Source organism: Andrena cerasifolii, chromosome 1 (assembly GCF_050908995.1).
Source record: "Andrena cerasifolii isolate SP2316 chromosome 1, iyAndCera1_principal, whole genome shotgun sequence".
In the NCBI taxonomy this organism is placed as follows: Eukaryota; Metazoa; Arthropoda; class Insecta; order Hymenoptera; family Andrenidae; genus Andrena; species Andrena cerasifolii.
In genome coordinates this window covers 21296518-21314969 of record NC_135118.1, presented here as the reverse complement: position 1 = coordinate 21314969, position 18452 = coordinate 21296518, and the positions used below count along the sequence as shown (strand labels likewise).

The 18452-nt window shown below is 39.7% G+C and overlaps 1 protein-coding gene across 8 annotated transcripts in view; it reads left to right on the top strand.

Moving 5' to 3' along the window:
• Positions 1-18452, top strand: part of Cyc (basic helix-loop-helix ARNT-like protein cyc) — a 71985-nt gene that overhangs the window by 43945 nt on the left and 9588 nt on the right. For all 8 annotated transcript variants that reach the window (XM_076813901.1, XM_076813865.1, XM_076813874.1 and 5 more), the window contains 5 exons: positions 2627-3076; positions 6226-6297; positions 9579-9816; positions 17536-17628; positions 18063-18180. In XM_076813901.1, the coding sequence (XP_076670016.1) occupies positions 2892-3076; positions 6226-6297; positions 9579-9816; positions 17536-17628; positions 18063-18180 (706 nt within the window). In that variant the 5' untranslated portion in view covers positions 2627-2891. The remainder of the gene's footprint in view (positions 1-2626; positions 3077-6225; positions 6298-9578; positions 9817-17535; positions 17629-18062; positions 18181-18452) is intronic.

Genomic DNA, 18452 nt, shown 5'->3' with positions numbered 1-18452 from the left:
CGTCGACTGGGAACAAGAATTACGTTCAGGCTTCGACAGATAATTGTCATCCATTTAAAATGTTTACGCAATCACCGTGCAGCGTAGTACTATTACGTTAAAGCAAATGTACGATGACATTTTACTCGCCGATGCGTGCTCACCTACATGTGAGTAAACTTTGTGCGTTTTGTCACGAAGCTTCAATGTAATTATTTGACTCGTTGAGAAAATAGGAAGTTGGCAGAAATTAGTCAAGTTCTGTGGAATGCTTTAAGGTTCTACTGGTTTTGTATTAATAGCTCGAAGTGCGTATACATACTTGAATTAAATAAATTAATGAATTTCATTTTGTGCCTAATAGGAATGAAATAATTAATATAAGTACATATCTAGACCCCGGAGCCAGGGTGTACTAAGTCCACTTTTTTTTAAAAATGACATTTTACATGTTTCCGAAAGAGTGAAAAATTTGATCCGGGAAATATGTAAAATATTATTTTTTTTAAAAAAGTGGACCTAATAGGTACATTCTGGCTTTGGGGTCCAGGTATATATATTCATAAATATTGGAAACGTGAAATTTGGTATGATATTAAAAGAAATACTAGACGTAAAGGAGAATCGGTAGGAGAATCCTATATATCTCCATTGATAGACTTTTTCGTTTACCGAAGAATTTCAAGAGACTGTGTGTGTGTGTGTTACTTGGTTTGACGTGAAAGTATCACCTATCGTCAAGCAGATACCGCTGCTACTATTTTAGAAAGCTGTAATATGTTTAATCACGTAATTCGATGATGTTGTAACTGCGTTGGCTGCAGCGAAACATAAATTTTCTGGTAATAATGAACGTGCAAAAACCTATTGGAACACGCACACACGCGCGCCGCGATATTACGATTCGGTATGTAATATACGTCGAACGCCGATTAACTACGAGATCAAGTCTATGTGTTGCGGAGGAAAAAAGTTCGTGCTCGGTGGAGCATGGATGGAACAGTGCAATCAAATGCGTCGATTCATGAAAAATCCACCAAGGAACAAGCATACACTAATACCAACAAAATCGGCGACTGCTGAGTGACTAGATACATTCGGTTCTTTCGCCATTCTTACAGCGATTTGTGGGTAACAGTGAATGGCTGGTAGCAGATTTTACGTAAGCAAGTCTGGTTGTTGATTCAAGTCGAAAATTTGACAATGAACAGGCTAATCATTTAAATCAAACTTGATGTTCGTAGTACGTTTAATTATATTAAAGATTCTTCGAAGAGTCTTTATTAAAGATTCTGTACGATTGAATTTTTCTTTACTATGCTTTAGAAGGTGCTGAAGGCAATAGCCTGAAAGAAAAGTCGGGTGGAAGATCATGGTTAATGGAAAGTAATTAAAGAATAAAGACGATCGTACGTTGGTACGAGTGCTACTTGCGTAACAACCATGTACTTTGCGCCGTTTCTTCGATATATTGGCCGAAACCTTTTGCCGGAAACGTTCCTCAGAAATGCTTGCTTCGTGTCAATTAATTTTCATTCGCCTGACATTGTCACAGCTGTTGAAATACGGACCGCTGGTGACAGGGTCAGAAATTGTGTTTTCTTGCATTCTGTGCACGCCGCTGTATTACAGATGACCCTTTGATCTTTCGAATTCTGGTCTTGCAATATGAATACGGAGAACACTGTCGTTTTTAGGGTCGTCTGAAGGGAAACCTGAGTGCTTCGAAAGGACCATAATCCGTTACTGCTGTACACTTAATTTTCCAGTTCGTTGGTACTTTGTACTCTACGTGGAAATATTACGCATGAAAATAGGACTTGGTTGCCTAAATCAACTTTCTTAAATCTTTCCATTCTCCAAAAGTTCTTCATTAATAGCACAATCCGTGTACAGTTCTATCGCAAAGTAGAATATTGAAAGTGTTGAATCGCAGAAGATAATTTACTCCTTACAAAAGGAGATTCAGATCACTAATTCTGCACTACTCGAAAATTCGTAGGATAATCGGTTTGGAAGTTTCACCTCTTCCAGATCTCGTACATAGAGTAGATGCACCATTTGTGGCCACTTTAAGGTATAGTACCAGTTTTTACCACTTCTTAAGAAATATAGTATATTTCCGTGTAAGCAATAAATGTAACCTTATATTTCTGGCGGTATACTAAACAGAATATTTATGATGTGAAATTCTCCACATAATAATGATCTGCAAGCAGTTTAAAAATAAGATAATTATGCACATGGCCAAAAACAGTACAATGGCCACAAACGGTGCACTTACCCTGCGTGAATCAAACTGTAAAACCGAAACCAACTTCAGTTGCTAATTATAGAAATAATGAAAAGTTAATACAAATACATATGCCTATATCTACTACTTCTACTACATACAGTTAAATTACCACTGTCGTGCTTAAACATAAGTGCATTGGTATATCGAGGGTGTGTAAAAATCAAAATTTTGAACTCAACTACCTCTACGAACTTTTACCTCGTCCGATGAGTTTAATGCATAATTATACAAAATTTCGACCAAATCGGTGAACCAGAACCTCGTGCACCGCCCTCTATTAGAAAAACGATCCGCAGAAGAGGATCAGTGGCATCGACGATTAATTCATCGTTTTCCCGTTTGTTTTTCCAGAAATTCCTGTTCCACGGTTTACTTCGGCGACATAGGTACGGGATCGGGGGTGGGAGAAGTAACCGCCGCCTCGGCGGGGGGTGGCGAAGGTCTCAGCCTGACTCCAACCCCCGCCAGCAACAGCAACAACACAACCACCGCCACCCCCAGCACCACCTGCGCTACCACCATTACCATCACCACCGCCACCACCACCGCCACCACCACCACCACCACCAACGACACCACCCCGCAGATCGTAACGGGGGCTGAACCGCCCCAGCATATGGAGACACCCCCGGCCATGGTCCCCGACCAGGCGCCCGCCTCCGGCCATCACTACCACCGACACCATCATCATCGTCATCATCATCAACGCAGCGCATCCACCACCCCCAGCCATGGACCAACCACCACCGACACATCCGACGAGTTCGTCGCGATTTCTAGGAAGCGAAAGCTTTCCTGCCAGTAAGTACTTATTGATAAATTTCACGTGACCTTCTTTAAATAGGGTAAATAGAGTAGGTTCTCCTTTATATTATGAGTTTCCCAAACAAAAATTTCCAAATATCAATGCTGATTTATATTGCCAACAACTTGGAAGAGCGTGGCAAGAACTGCAAATTAAAAGATCATAAATAAATAGCTTGTAAATATTGCAAAAAATATTGCAAGTACAATGGGAACTTATTCCTCATCGACCATATGTCCCAGATCTGGCACCATCAGATTTTCACCTTTTTCGGTCACTACGAAACAGTCTACACGGGAAAAGCTTCAATATTTTAGAGGCCACAGAGAGTGCAATAAGTTCTTTTTATACTGATAAATCCGAAGATTTTTGTAAAAGAGGTATAACGCAATTTCCATATAGATGATAAACTGTCTTAAATAATTATGGAAGATACATACATATTTTGAAGTAAATATTAGCTGTTTTCAAAAATCGTATGTAAAAAAATTATAGAAAAGAAACCTAATGTACTTAGTTCGTGCGGCGAGACGAATGGAGCCGTCGCGTAATTATCACTTGCTCGTTTAAGTGGCACGACTGTGAAACACAATCGACGGTGATTCAGTTGTAAGTAGTTGGGTATCTGTGGGTGTTTGAAGGGTGATGGAGGAGGTGGCTGTATCTATAACCTGCTTTGGAAGAAATCGAAGGATTTGGGGACATATATTACAGAAATGGATGAAATGCACCCGGTTGGAAGTAGTTTGTTTTTTTTTGTTTTGTGTACTAAGAAGAATATAGAATATAGAATTATAGTGTGATATAAGAAGGTGCATATTGGTGGTCATAAAATTATATAAAATAATAAAATACGGTTTTTTGACAAATGATGTTATTTTAATAAAACACTTGTGAAATTATTTGCTTGCTTAAAGGGTTGGGGTTAATTAAAAGCTTAGAGACACAATTAATATAGAGAACATTGCTAATGGGCAAAGCACTTTGGAGGTAAAGATTCTAATAAACATTTTTTCGAATTACTACCCCTCTTACATTCTACTGCTGAATAAGGTGAAACTAAATTGTCTTGTATAATACTACCAAACGTAGTCAGCAAGTCCAAATATTATTCACGTTATCTTCCAACATTATCTTTCCAGAAAATATGCTATTGCACAAGGCTCAGTGCATTTCAAAAGCAATTGCCACAGTAACATTATTATTAGAACACATGTTATCCCAAAATATTATTTCCAACAAAGCAGTAAGTCTTGAAAATCCAAGTGAATGTATTAACCTTTGGACGGCGGATAGCTAGAGTTGCAATGCATTCAGGGTTCATTTTTAATCCATAATTTCATTGGTACACACCTCAAAATAAGTTCTTACATTAAAATTTAGGACTGTTGAAAATAGCCACGGCATCCGCCTAGCGAGGGTGAAAGTACCACGATTCAAGCTTTCTTCAAAAATATATTAAAACTGCGACCACCACTTTACACCGTGTAAAGTCCTTTCGGCAGCATACACACAGGGAGAAGTCGTACAGTATTGGTCTGTTACACATTAACCCTGTACCCGTCGAGAATACGTCGGAGCGAAGCCCCTCAAATGCATTCAAGACTGACATTTCCACCTACAAACATCTTTCTTACCCTGTCCCACCCCTCTTGGTCCCCGTCGACGCCGAGTTTCGTGACGTTTCCTGTTAAACGGCCGCAACTCCAAGTAATTACCAATCAGGGCTAGGTTACCCGCTCAAAGGGTTAACTTAATCATTAACAGAACCGAAGATTTGCGTCTCTGGGGAAGTGGCTGGAGAACTGCCACATTTGTGTTACCTCTGACCGGAATACGTATCCAATTTGGAGCCTTAAAGGGAGTTCATAACCTCGAGCTACCAACGAAATTAAAACGAACATTTCGCTCGATCAACCCTTAGACATCAATCTGTTCGCGTTTCGTCTTTATGTTAGAATCAAACGTGAAGCTTTCTCTGTTAATAGCGTGGATTTTGCTAGTGACTGATTCATTTACACAGGAATATTTCTATGCTTAAGTTGCAAAATTAGATTTCCATAGAAAGGTTCGCTACATTCGCAGGACTAAAGGGATAACTTTGAAGTTTATTATAAACAGAGATGTGACAATAAATTGTAATTACAAACAGAGATGTGACAATAAATTCATTGCTCTAATCGCTTAAACTTCAATAATGCAAGTGTGGATAGATTGTAGATATTTATGACCACCAAAGGCTCGTGTATGGCTTTCAGAATGCCCAAGACAAAAAATACGAAGAAGACGTACGTGAGCGGAACTTGGCGAAATTCTGCGTCAAAGGGGTAACGACCCTTTGGAAAGCTGTATGCCGAAGAAATTGTTTCAGTAGTACGCGTTTGGTTTCTCCATATTTCTCCGTTTCAGTGTTCAACTAGGTCTTCCTCAATTATTATGTGGTTACCTTATTCTTTGGCCACGACTGCATACTAAAACGAAATTTATAATTCTGTAAAAATCCCTCCACGTTGCCGTATAAAACCACTATCTTTGTCGGGAAATAATTTTTCACTCGTTAACCCTCAGAAAGGATTAAAATCCTAAGTTCACCGAAAGTTTATGAGAATATTTGTCTCTAGAGTGCTCTGTTAATAATGTTCTGTGTATTAATATATTCAGTATTCATTTCTTTATTTCTACAGGGGGGATAACTCTCCAATGCAAATAACTCTACAGAAAAGTGAAATTTGTACAAATTAACAGGTACATTTCAATTTCATTTCCTAAACATTTTATTGTATAATAAAGGTTTGTGAATTTTCTGAATTAACAGCTGTAATATGAAGCACAGACAATACACTATGTTACACCGAAGTCACGTGGACGTAATAGGGGCTTAACTATTTAGCAGCTTAAATTTCATAACAGAGAATTTCGACTAAATGTAAATTTAAAACTGTTAGAAGCTTCCTAATCAACTCCTACAATCCCCAACACTCGATTTCATTTCCAGGCAGAGGTATTTTCCCAGCAAACGATCTGCTGAACGTCATACGTATTTTCTTGCCTTATCTCGAACCTTCTCATTCCTCGCAATATCATTGAAATGTTCGAAAGCTGCTCGGGGGACTTTGCCTCATTCGAATCGCCCTTTTTGTTTCAGCGACGGCAGTGATTTATTGGACGACACGGGAGACGATGCCAAATCTGTTCGCACAAACGACGACAGCAAAAAGTGAGTGAAACAATTGTAACGCTTCGCGCGATTAAGTAATTGCCAGAGAGACGCGGCTGGTGACGTAAATGGGGAAATAATTAAACGCTCGGAGCCAGCCTATTCGTGCTAGAACAATGTTACCTAAAGCCGTCGCGGCACGCTAGACGTTTCGTTTTAGTGGCGGCAAGAGAAGCGCATTATACCTTAAAGCTTAATCTTGGTCAGCGGTTATGCGATATTATGTCAGGTATTGCCAAGGTAACTGCCACCTTGACCTGCCTTGATTCTTTGCTCTGGCTTCGCCAGCAACGTCACTAATCCAATTTGCGTTAGCGTCATTGCAAACACGATTGCGAGAATGACAGCGCGTTCAACGTCTCCTTCGCGAGCATTCCAAGAAGCATTTTATATCCTGTTCTATTATAGACAGCAAAGATAGAAGTCTGTCTTCGCTTATTCATTACCAACACATGTCAGCACTTGCTTCGCGAGACATTACGAGTGGCGATGTTAGGTGCGCTTACCCTAAATCAGAGAAACCTTTTGGAAAGACAGTTATGGGGTTATTTTGGCTTGTTTCTGTGCAAGGAATCGTTTTACCCGCAGTTGCAGCGGATTTGATCAAGTCTCCCCATTACATATTCCCCAACACCTTTTCCCTCGGGTTGAGCGAACACTAGAGACCCTTAGACTTTGTAATCCCTTTCCGAAACACTTTGTGCGCGTTAACTCGCTTCCGTAATAGTGTAACAGGAACGCGTGCGGAGGAAACGATTGCCACAGGGTCGCGCGTTAAAGTGACATTAAAATTATGATAATACGCGGCTGTTGGCCCGCACTAACTCATTCACGGAACGGGCCCCCGTGTGTTTCTCAAATTAATAAATGAGCACGCGGTACCGCTTGTATACCGAAACCAGTTTCTAGTGGCGGCCACTTCCGCCCGCCAATTCACCGCTACTGGTGCATGAATGCGAATTCCCGGGAGGCAAATCAGTGGCGTCCCCATCACAAAAGCGCTATTTATTGGCTGAATCACCTTTTATAACTAATTCACGACCACGATGCCGGCCGCGTCGCCGAAGACGAAACGTCCTTTGCGGTATTTTCGCCATCGAAACGTCCACGACCGACGGGGATCTTCCCCTTTCGCGCTTTCTTATCAGGTAGCAGCTCCTGCTTCTCTGGAGGATAGCACTTTCAGTGGCTTAAGGTTCTGGGAAATGCTCCTTCGAGTTGTTACTGCTGAGAAAGGTTTGCTTAAGGGGGTATTCTAGACACTCGTTTTTGAAGGTGATATTTGGAAATTAATTCTGGAAAACCTATCGCACCTACAGGATAGGGGTTTTGCACACATATTTAATAGTGTTTGAACTATCGACACAAATTTTTGGAATGCATTATATTGAAATTTGTACAAGTTACACGCCTAAGCACAGGTCATGTCATCAAAAACTGGCCCCATCGGGCGCACGAATTGCGGCCGTCCTAGTCATCTGAAACGAAAGTACCAAAGATTTTTTTAATCTATATGAATGTAGTTATCGCCCGAACTAGATGTAACCAAGTCCGGACATTGTTACCGAAATCGCAGCTGTTTAAAATTTTATATTTGATTTTTTCGACTTTTCTTGAGCTAAAACAAGGTGTGGGGGAGGTTGTATTAAAAGTATTGATATAATTCTAGTTCCGGCTATAGGTACAGATTCACTTTGAATGTGTGTCAAATTTTAGCTCAATCGGTCCAGTAGTTTTTGAGAAAAATGTGCGCCCGATCTAAAAAAATTGTTTCGCGAAAAACGCGTTTAAAGTTTTTCATGTTTCAATTTCTGTAACTTATCCCTAATCTGGTATACCAGGACCGTAGAGGAAACCTTCCTGAGCTTCAAAAATATCATGTTGGACAGCTCTCTCTTCTCTGCTGGCAGTTATAGCTTCTTTAGGGTCGAGGGAACGACTACCGGCCACTCTGCGGTCTTAAGCCCCTATAACTCTGGGAATTTTTCGAATTTCACCTTAATATTTTAGAGACATATTTTCGAAAATATCAATTTTTGGGTAGAATACCCCCTTCACAGTTCACAGTTAGACGACACTTTTGTAACCCTCCAGAAAATATGAACGTGAAAACACGCCGAAGTCAGACGAAGCAGTTAATAAACCAACAAGTGAATAAACCTTCATCCACAGAAAATGAGGGTGAAACGTAGGAACTGAGTGAACTATTACGATCACAACTATCTACATTTCTGTGTTGTCGCGGGTTTATAGTAACTTTTACGTGCTCCACCGTTTCCCTTCGGCCCATCAGAGACTATTCGATCAACAAACCCTTTTCTTCCTCGCCCGTCTCAGTATTCCTTCCTTACATTGGAATTCAGAGGCGTAGACTGCAGATTTGCGCTATTTGGTGAGTTTATTAACATCGAATACCCTGGGGTCTCTTGTAACAGGAATTAACACAGAAACACGGAAATATTTCGCGTTAGCGGATTCCGTGTAAACGCTCCATTTTTTAATCCACTGGCTCAAATTACAGCTAAGTTGTTCGACACATAACCGAGGACAGTCACTGCACCGAGGCAATACAATTTCTTCCTCGGTATACTTCCAACGTTTCTTTCTTCCTCCTTATTATTGCCATTATTTCGTAGAGACGGATCATTCGAAAAAAATAGATTGCGTGAATATTTTTAAAATATCGCGACCAGTGTCAGTCGACCAGTCAATAGTATCAACAAGAAAAATTAAAAAAATTAAAAAACCCGACTGCTTAAAAAACATTAAAAAAATTAATTTTTAATTTAATTTTTTTTATTAATTTAATTTTTTAATGTTTTTTTATTAATTTAATTTTTTTTAATGTTTTTTAAGCAGTCGGGTTTTTTAATTTTTTTCATTTTTATTTAATTTTTTTTTAATGTTTTTTTATTTTTTTATATCCTATAACATTCGGAACGTCAAGACAATTCTAAAGACACCTCATTTGTCCAAATCGGTGTATCCGTACAGACTCTAGAGCGTAACATGGACATACATACATAGCCTGATAAACACAATACCCTCCTTTGCGTGCCGCAGTCGGGTAAAAAAGAAGAAAGTTTAAAATCTCTAGGTTTCCATCAGAACTAGAAGCTGCATTGACGCAAGCAGATACCTAAAAAAATACCAAAGTACTTGAAACCTTTAATCTCGAGAATATCAAAAAGATTCCATCTCCACCTTAAACCGAGTCGCGTCACTATCCCTGGCCAATTAGCAACAGAATTAAACGCTTCTTTACGCATCTTATTTTGCAGACAGAATCACAGCGAGATCGAGAAGCGAAGGAGGGATAAGATGAACACCTACATCACGGAGCTTTCGGCGATGGTGCCGATGTGCCACGCGATGTCCCGCAAACTCGACAAGCTGACCGTGCTGAGGATGGCTGTGCAGCACCTGAAGACCATCCTGGGGGCAGTTACCTCATACACGGAAGGTCACTACAAGCCGGCGTTCCTCAGCGATCAAGAACTCAAGACGCTCATACTTCAAGTAAGTCCAATGAAAAGCCCCCGTTACGTGCACGATCTCTATCGTTGAAAGTCCGTAGCCTCTGTACAGGGGCGGCGGTGGGGGAACCGGGAAATGCGATTCCACTTCGAAATAAGCAGCCTTGTTGAACTAGTACCAGCGATTGCCACGTTGATGATCGATGTCGAAATGTCGCTGGGAAAATAGTAATGACGCAACGCGCGCCCATCGGGCAGATGTTGATAGTCTTTATTACGAGGATCTTAGGATCCCGGGCTTCGCTAAAAGTCTCAAAGCGGCCGATCCTGACGATGAGATTATACGCCATTACCGATTCCGTATTCGGGAAACCAGATAATAGATACGATTGTGCATACCATTCAGGTAAGACTTCCTGGTATTTCAGAGTCGCTTGCGTAATTCCAAGTTCGATTCTAACGTCGGCGAACGGGCACGAGATACGAGCGGTGATCGTTTAAGTCGGATTTTCCGCTGGGAATCGATACGATTATTTCTCCGCCCTCATAAATCCTGAGGAATTTTCTTTTCGGCTCGAATGATAGATATTAAGTGGTTGGTGATTGATAATTATGCTTGAGCCTCGACTAGGCGATCTTGTTAATGGTCGTTTATTTCGTAGAGAGTTGGGCGTTATTAGAATTGGTTGGAATAAACACTTCACTGATAAATTCATTTCTGTCGAAAATTTTATCGGAATATATATATATATATAACAAAATTATTGGAATACCTAATAATGGAAGGACTAAGTGTTGATAATTTTTGCGGTAGGTATACTGATTGATAACTATTTTGGGAAGCGAATGCTAGCAAGGAAACATCCCCAATCCGAACATTCTGATTTTAATGAAACTTCGCGTGAATGTAGAGCACAGTGGAGTATGCAAGAAGCTGTTTTTGTTTTCTGCGGAAATTCACTCTGGGACAGTGAAATCCGCCCTTAATGTTACCGCGTGTGTTCGTTTTTTAATATAACTTTGTTACGGTGCGACATAGATTATAGGAACTTTAAAATTTAGATTTAAGAATCGTTCAGTTGTTCGTGCTTTATCGCACCACCAAAAGAGAAATAAAGTTATATTAAAAAAACGAACACCAGTAATAAATACTTTAAGGGCCTTAAATACTTTAAGGGCTGATTTCGCCCTCTCTGAGTGAATTTCAGTAGAAAACAAAGATTGCTAATTAGGGATATGATAATTAGGGATATGAAAATTCTTCGCCCTCCTATGCTACTGGAGTAAATTCTTACTTGGATAGAGACTTACCTATATCTTATTCCGATCCATTAGTCGCCATCCAATTAGGGTTGGCACTACTTACCGAACTTTTCTGTATTCGAATATCGAGCAGCCCAACTATTCGAACATACATCGCAAAAAAATTGGGTATTATAATATTACGACGTATTTGAATAGTCCCAACTCTACATCCAACTGAAATACTGTTTTGCACCTAGAGGTTTTCCCATGCGTTTACAAGCGCAGATCGTGTTAAACGCAGTCGTTAATCCGCTAATTGGAAGCAATGCGGGAGAAAAGTTTTTGCGTCGCTTGTAAAAGGCCGTCCATGTCTCTTTTGCAATCCTCCCGTACGAGACTGACTGTGTTTAATGGCCGTGGCTAACCTTTCTCCGGCGTGCTACACATTTTTCACAGAGATCGGTCTCGTGACCGGTGAAAGAGAAGGGTTCGAAGCATGTAGATCTGCAATTAGACGTTCGGTGCAGTGCTGGTCACACGTCAGCCCGGGGTGCTTAAATCATTTTGCTCCCCGGTTCATCGATCATCGCGAGGTGCGCTGTCACAAGGCAGTTGCTACTCATGAATGATTCTCACGAAAGTGTGAATCACGTACCGACATGTCCTGAAATATACAGAAAGAAATAGATGCTGTGTATGGCAACTTGCAGGCTCCTTGTTGACGTGCTATAATAATAATAATTAATTGTAAACATTATTTAGACATTCTGTTTCATAATGGGCATTTATTATAATTTCCATTATTTGGGCTTTCGTTTGCACTTGGATACTTTATTCTTGTAGAATTATTGGCACGTTAGAAATTCTTTCGATATTATTTAAATTTTAAGTCCACTTCTGACTAATTAATAGGGGAACTCGAAAATTCAGAGTGGAGAGGAAATTTTCTAGGGATACTAGGGACAGCTACATATTTCAGTAGCTTGTCAAGCATTTGACAATTTTACTGTGCAAATAGAAATAAAAATTTGGGTATGTCACACCCCACCTCACCTGTTAGATAACAAAGTTTCCATCTCAACACTTAAGGGGTTACATACGTTCTCGACGCCAACTAATTGATAATTTTTAGTAATTTTTTACTGGAGAGGAGTGAAATAAATTGAGAATCTTATAATTGTATCTTGTTTTTGGGACCTTTGTGCATATAAGAAAAATTGGACACACTTTTGTCATATTCTGCCTCCACTTTCCACGGCTGCAGCAGCCTCTGCAAGAACAAAAGGGCCTCCTGGTCAGCGCGATATTTCCCTGAAAAAACGCCCAGTAATAAATAAAAATTCAACAACGATCTTGTAAAATGGTGTTATAGCAATGGGCCATCGGGACCAAATTTTGAATTTGTGGCAAATAAGAAAATAATGCCATTAGGAAAAAAGAAGTTCATGTTTCACCTAAAATTTCGATCTTTGAATAGTAAAAAAAAGTATTCAAAATTAAAAATTTAAAAAACAGCCTGACTCTGAAAGATGTTGACATTTTTGTACAGTTTGTGATATTAATAAACATTACCCAAAAGTAGGTACTAGTAACAATTCGTATTCATCTGGTAATTAATTCGCAAAAAAAATACTTGATCTTCGAGCGATTTGACTGCCTAGTCCCCTTAAGGGGTAAGTTTCCCTGCCTCTCCTAAAAATCACCGATAAACAAACGTACCGGAGCGAGCCTAACAAGATCGTTAAGTATCATTGCAAGGTACCATGCACCTAGAACCATCAAGCAGCGTGTCTGGAGTACGCTCGTTGCGGTTTCGAGTCTTTAAGAATGAGTCTCGTAAAACGGAATGGCCACGAGTTCCTTTTCACTCTGGATTCCGTCACGCGACTGAGCACAGGCTACGTGCCCGACGGCTGGTTAACATTTTTCATTGTCGCGTACGTACGCAGATACGTTTATCTTTTATCGGGACTTTCCTTCGCTCTACCCCCGGCAGCAAGTAAATATTCGAGCCAGTGACCACACCCGGCATACCAGCGCAGATCGACACTCTGGCTCCGGCTCCATTATTACCGTAGAAACTTTCATTGTGAATTGCCCCACGTTTATTACTCCCGATACGCGAGCGGTATCCGGTTCACGGATAAATTAACAATTCCACCGTGCCAGGGAGACTAACTGTAAACTCTGAACCTTGATTGTAGGTATTGGGTACTTTATCCCCTCGGTGTTCGTATTGGTACAAAGCTCCTCGTACTGGAAATTCAATTGTGAACCGTGAGATTTGTGTTGAAAAATCATTGAGCATGACACGGGGGGATTAGTGATTGAGATTGATGCAGAGTTGTTCGTTTAACCCTTGCACGACGGGGGTTGATAGTCGACGGTGGGTGCGGGGTCCATTTTGACGCATAATAGGATTTTGTTGCTAAGGTTTTATAGTAGATTTTAATCTTATTGTGATATAGAATTCTTATTTTCTCGCGAGTAGTAACTTATTATGAAGATAAGTAACTTCCCGTGGTATTCGCCGGGCGAAGATTAAGAAATGGTAGGTTTTTATGGTGGGAGGCTCTGAAGAGTGTACATGCCTGTGCAGTTTTTGTTGATGATGAGAGACACAGTTGTCACTTTGACAAAAATCCTCAGTTTTCGGGGTTTAGTTCTCGGTCTATTTATAATCGAGTTTTAGTGTTTTAGTGTTTGGAGTTCATTGATTTATTCGTTATAAGTGGAATTAATTCGAATGCTCCACTGTGAGTGCGATTTAGGAGTCATGTGTCCCGTACAATTTTATGACAAATCGGAGGGTGGACACGATTACGCTTAAAGCTGCGCAAAAATTGTTAACAGATCTCGATAAATGTAGAAGTTGTTATTTAGGACAAACGTTACTTTTTCACTGTCATACCACGCAAATCTTGCACAGCCCGCAGCGAGAGTGTTAAGTACAGAAGCTTTCATAGTTTCCTGTGCTCAGCTCGAGTTATGAAATAGTGTGAGTTCTTAGGAGTCTTTCCACTGTGACGCACTGATAAAGTACCGCTGTTTGGAATTTGTTTTGCCATGAAACGAATGTATTTTCTAAATTGAAGTTTTTTATATTTATTAATATGTGTTTTGTGAATACAAAAGTTTTTTTCAGATTTGTTTATGCTCGCTTGCCCTGAAATAAGGGGGTGTAATATGCGCTGTGAAAAAAGGCGCCTCGACTGCGTGGTCGATTTTGGAGGAATCATGCATCGGGGGCGGTGGTATCAGGGAGGTTTGTAGGCAGCATGACTGTTGCTGTGGCCGGAACTAAGACATTTTCGTTGTTTTTTCTCATCTTTTGCATCGCAGAATGATTAAAAAATTTAGCTAATTTCGATGGTTCAACTTTGGACGTCCGCCATTTTGTTAATTCTTCATCAGTCTAATTAATCTTAGTCTCTGCCATAGCGACAGTCATACTAATTACAAATCTTTTTGTTTTTTTTATTTCAGCCACACGGTTCCTCTGAAATCGACCACGCAGTCGAGGCGTCTTATATTTTACAGCGCACATTACACCCATTTATTTTGGCGCAAACAAGCCTTAAAAAATATGAAAAAAATAATTTTGTATTCTCAAAGCACGTATTAATAAATAGAAAAAACTTCGATTTAGTGAACACATTCTTTTTGTGACAAAAAAAGTTCCAATCAGCGGCACTTTATCTGGGCGTCGTAGTGGAAAGACCCCTGAAGCTTTCGTATAATAAAGTGCTAAATGTGAAAGGCCAAGTAGACAAAAAAATAGAATTTGAGCAAAGCTTGCAAAGAGAATACCGCAGACACCTATACATATCAAAGTTGTTTTCGCAAAATTTTGATTCACTATTATCGCGCATCGAATCACGCCCTTTCCTCGAGTCCGATTTGCGTCGTCTGATAGGTCGAGATCTATACAAGTCACCGATGCAGACTCGCAGAATCCAAGATCTGAATACATAATAAAATAGGTAGCGTCGGTTAAAGACCGATAAACGAACGAATCTGTCATACATACGGGTTACAAGTCACAAATCTGTGTAAGATCGACTCCGATGCTAAAAAATAACTCCAGCATACATACTGTAATGCATGGAAGCATGACTTACATCCTGTAAACTTATACAAATATTAACGAAAAGCTAGAACTTAGAACTAAAACTAAATTGGTATCCATTTGGAAAGATAGTAAATAAACTGAACAAATTCAACAGGGTTTAAACCTTCCTAATGTAGAAAAGGGGATGCCAGTCAGAGTTGGGCAATAAACTAACTAAACAACTATTTAAATAACGGATCGAATAAAACTTACTTTAACTTCAGATTATTTGACGGAGAAAGTTAATTTTTTTATTCGTCGAGCGTTTCAACTTCAGGCGTCGAATAAATTTTTCAACTTTAACTTTAACTTAATATTCGACGTGAAATAATTTTCTGCCAGGCGTTCGAGCTGTCGAATAAAGTTACCCCGGATCAACTTTATTCGACACATGACGAATAATTTTTTAACTTTTATTCGTTATTCGAAAATTTTATTTCAAAACAAATTTTGCCCATCTCTGAAGCATCAATGAAAATTGACAGTGAAAAACACAAAGGCTAGGGTAATACAGAAAAAATACAAAAAGTATGTGCTCCAAGTAGTAGCAGAAAAATATGTTTACATTAGGATCCAGTAAGTAGATTGCAATGCAAATATACATACATGAGTTCTGTTCGTCAAACCAGCCAGATGGTTACCTGTTCGACTTGTAAGAGTCCTGGCGCCCGTGGATCCTTGTCCAGCGATTGCGATAACGCGAGTAAGGCGCGTCAATATCGTGTACTGTACGTGTATCGTCAACCTCCCGGCAAGTAAATCAGCCTGGCTAAGTGCGTTTCGGTTGCGTAATCGGCGCTCGCGAGGCTCGCGACGATATATCTCTGGTCGCATACAACATTCATTAACGTCAGCACGATTCTAGGTACTCGAAGCCGTAAATTCGACGTTGCAGGTATACGATTTACATGTGATCGAATTTCACGTTCGATTGCGGGTCGATCTCCATCTGACGAGCCGTCTGAGTATCCTCGGCACCCCACTTCGGCATGCGGGTGATCAAGATTGCTTGTGCTGAATTTTCCGGGGCACTCGTCGAAATGAAGCACAAATGTTTAAAAGGATTTTACATGTGAGACACTTGCGTGGCTCGTGGCTAGTATTTTGCACATATCCATATGCTTCTACCTTATCTAACGCATTCAGTTCGGGGCAAGATCACGATGTAACAGGGTGTTCGGTAACAGTAGTAGAAAATGAGAGGAGGCATTCTACGTAGCAAAGTAAGAGAAAAATTAGGAGTAACGAAGTTATCCCCGGAGGCTTCGCTTTTTAGTTATTAATGTTTAAAGTTCGGGTCAGGAACGCCTGGGATTCGGCAACTCGGCGATCAGCAGCTCGCGTTGTGTAGGTCAGTGGGTTCACGTACTAGAGCTGTTCGGAAAGTCGAAACATTTAGGTAACTTGAATTTTTGGGTAACTCGAATGTGATTCGGGTAGTTTGATTGTATGGCGCAGTGTGATTGCTTGGAGTATATAGCTGAAACGTGTTGTAGGTAGGTAGCGAATGTAAATTAAATTATATGTATAATGAATAATTGTCGGTATATTGACAATTTTCATGAGATATACAATATTAAGTAATTTAAAGGGAAATCCTTATGTTTCCTAAAATCATTGTTTTCTATACGAGTGATAGATGATGTTGGCCTGCCCGATGAATTTGAGTTGTTTATGGTAGAAACTGTTTCATTGAAAGTGGACAATTCTTTTAAATAAGGGAGGAAACAAGTGGGAGTGATAAATAAGTGTTTAATAAAAACAGTATAGTAACTCAATACAATAATACTGTGATTCCCAAACGGTGGGTCGCAAAGTGTTTTCTGAGGGGGCGTCACTATTTTTTTTTTTTTTTTAATATTATTAAGGGGGGATTGCGCCTTGTTGGGCCGAAAAATAGGTAATTCTTTGCGAATTTTTGGTACAAAAACGGTTCGACAAATTAATTTGTGGTTTGGCAGGCTGTTTTATTATATCTTAAACTATTATTCTGAATTTTTATGTGACTGAAAAAAACCGGGCAGATACAGAGAGAGAGCGTTGAAAAATAATCGGGTGGCCCTGCGTTAACGAAAAGTGCTGTAAGGGTTATTCGAAACACAAAAAGGACTAGGTAACACTATAATAACAATTAAAAGTCATACAGGAACTCTGGTTAAAAAACATTAACGCAATACACTAAACTATACATATACACTATTATACACTGTGTACTATACTAAAATATTACATTGTTTACACTATTTGCGCTATATTGACTAAAACCTGTAACACCTATGTTCAACTCTTAAGTTTAATAACTATCGTCAGTGATAATGTCCACGGAATCCCCGCCACGCTTGTTGCAAAGACGCAATTAATATTTGATCTAGGTGACGTAATCGAAGGTGGGTTCTCTTGTTTCAGGCTGCAGAGGGTTTTGTCTTCGTGGTGGGCTGTGATCGTGGAAGAATTCTCTACGTATCCGAGTCTGTTTTGCAGACTCTCAATTACTCTCAGGTAACCTAGCTACCCTCCTCACAACTTGTAGTTAGTAAAGCGCGAGGAATAAAACAAATCCCAGCTGGTGTTCGATTTACAATGCAAATTGTGTACGGATCAAACAGACCGGCCGTTTTAACATCAATCTATACGTGTTCTTACTGATTTTTTCATCGAAATAAACATTAATTTATTTACTCTGTGCTTGCATTTCTGACGAAATCGTTTAAGAAGATCACCTAGGAAGGGGATAAAATAAATTCTAGTAGACTTTCGACTTAAAATATATATTTGCGTATAAGTCAAACGGATCTGTCGTTTTCACCTAAATTTATATTATACCTGCGTGTAATTTTTTTGCATACGTATATTTCTGAAGAAACCATTTGATTCGAATAATATGATTAAGAAGAACGTGTAGGAAGGGACGAATGAACTTTATGTCTACACAGGGCGACCTGTTGGGTCAAAGTTGGTTCGATATTTTACACCCGAAAGATGTTGCCAAGGTGAAGGAGCAGCTATCCTCCTCGGATCTCAGTCCACGTGAACGACTAATAGACGCCAAAAGTATGTATGAATATCAAGTTCAATTAGTCTCCTAATTACATTCCCCTCGTTATTCCAAACAATTGTTTAAATATGCTTTCAATCGCCCTAAACACATCCCCTCAAATCAGTCCCCAATTTACAATCCTCAAGTGTATTAATCAGTGCTCAATTAGCACTGATTAATACACTTTCATATTCACGCGCAAATTAGTCGCTAATTCCAAGAATACCAACTATGCATTTTCACCATGACCGCAAAGGTTGCGCAAACGAAGACGAATATATTATAT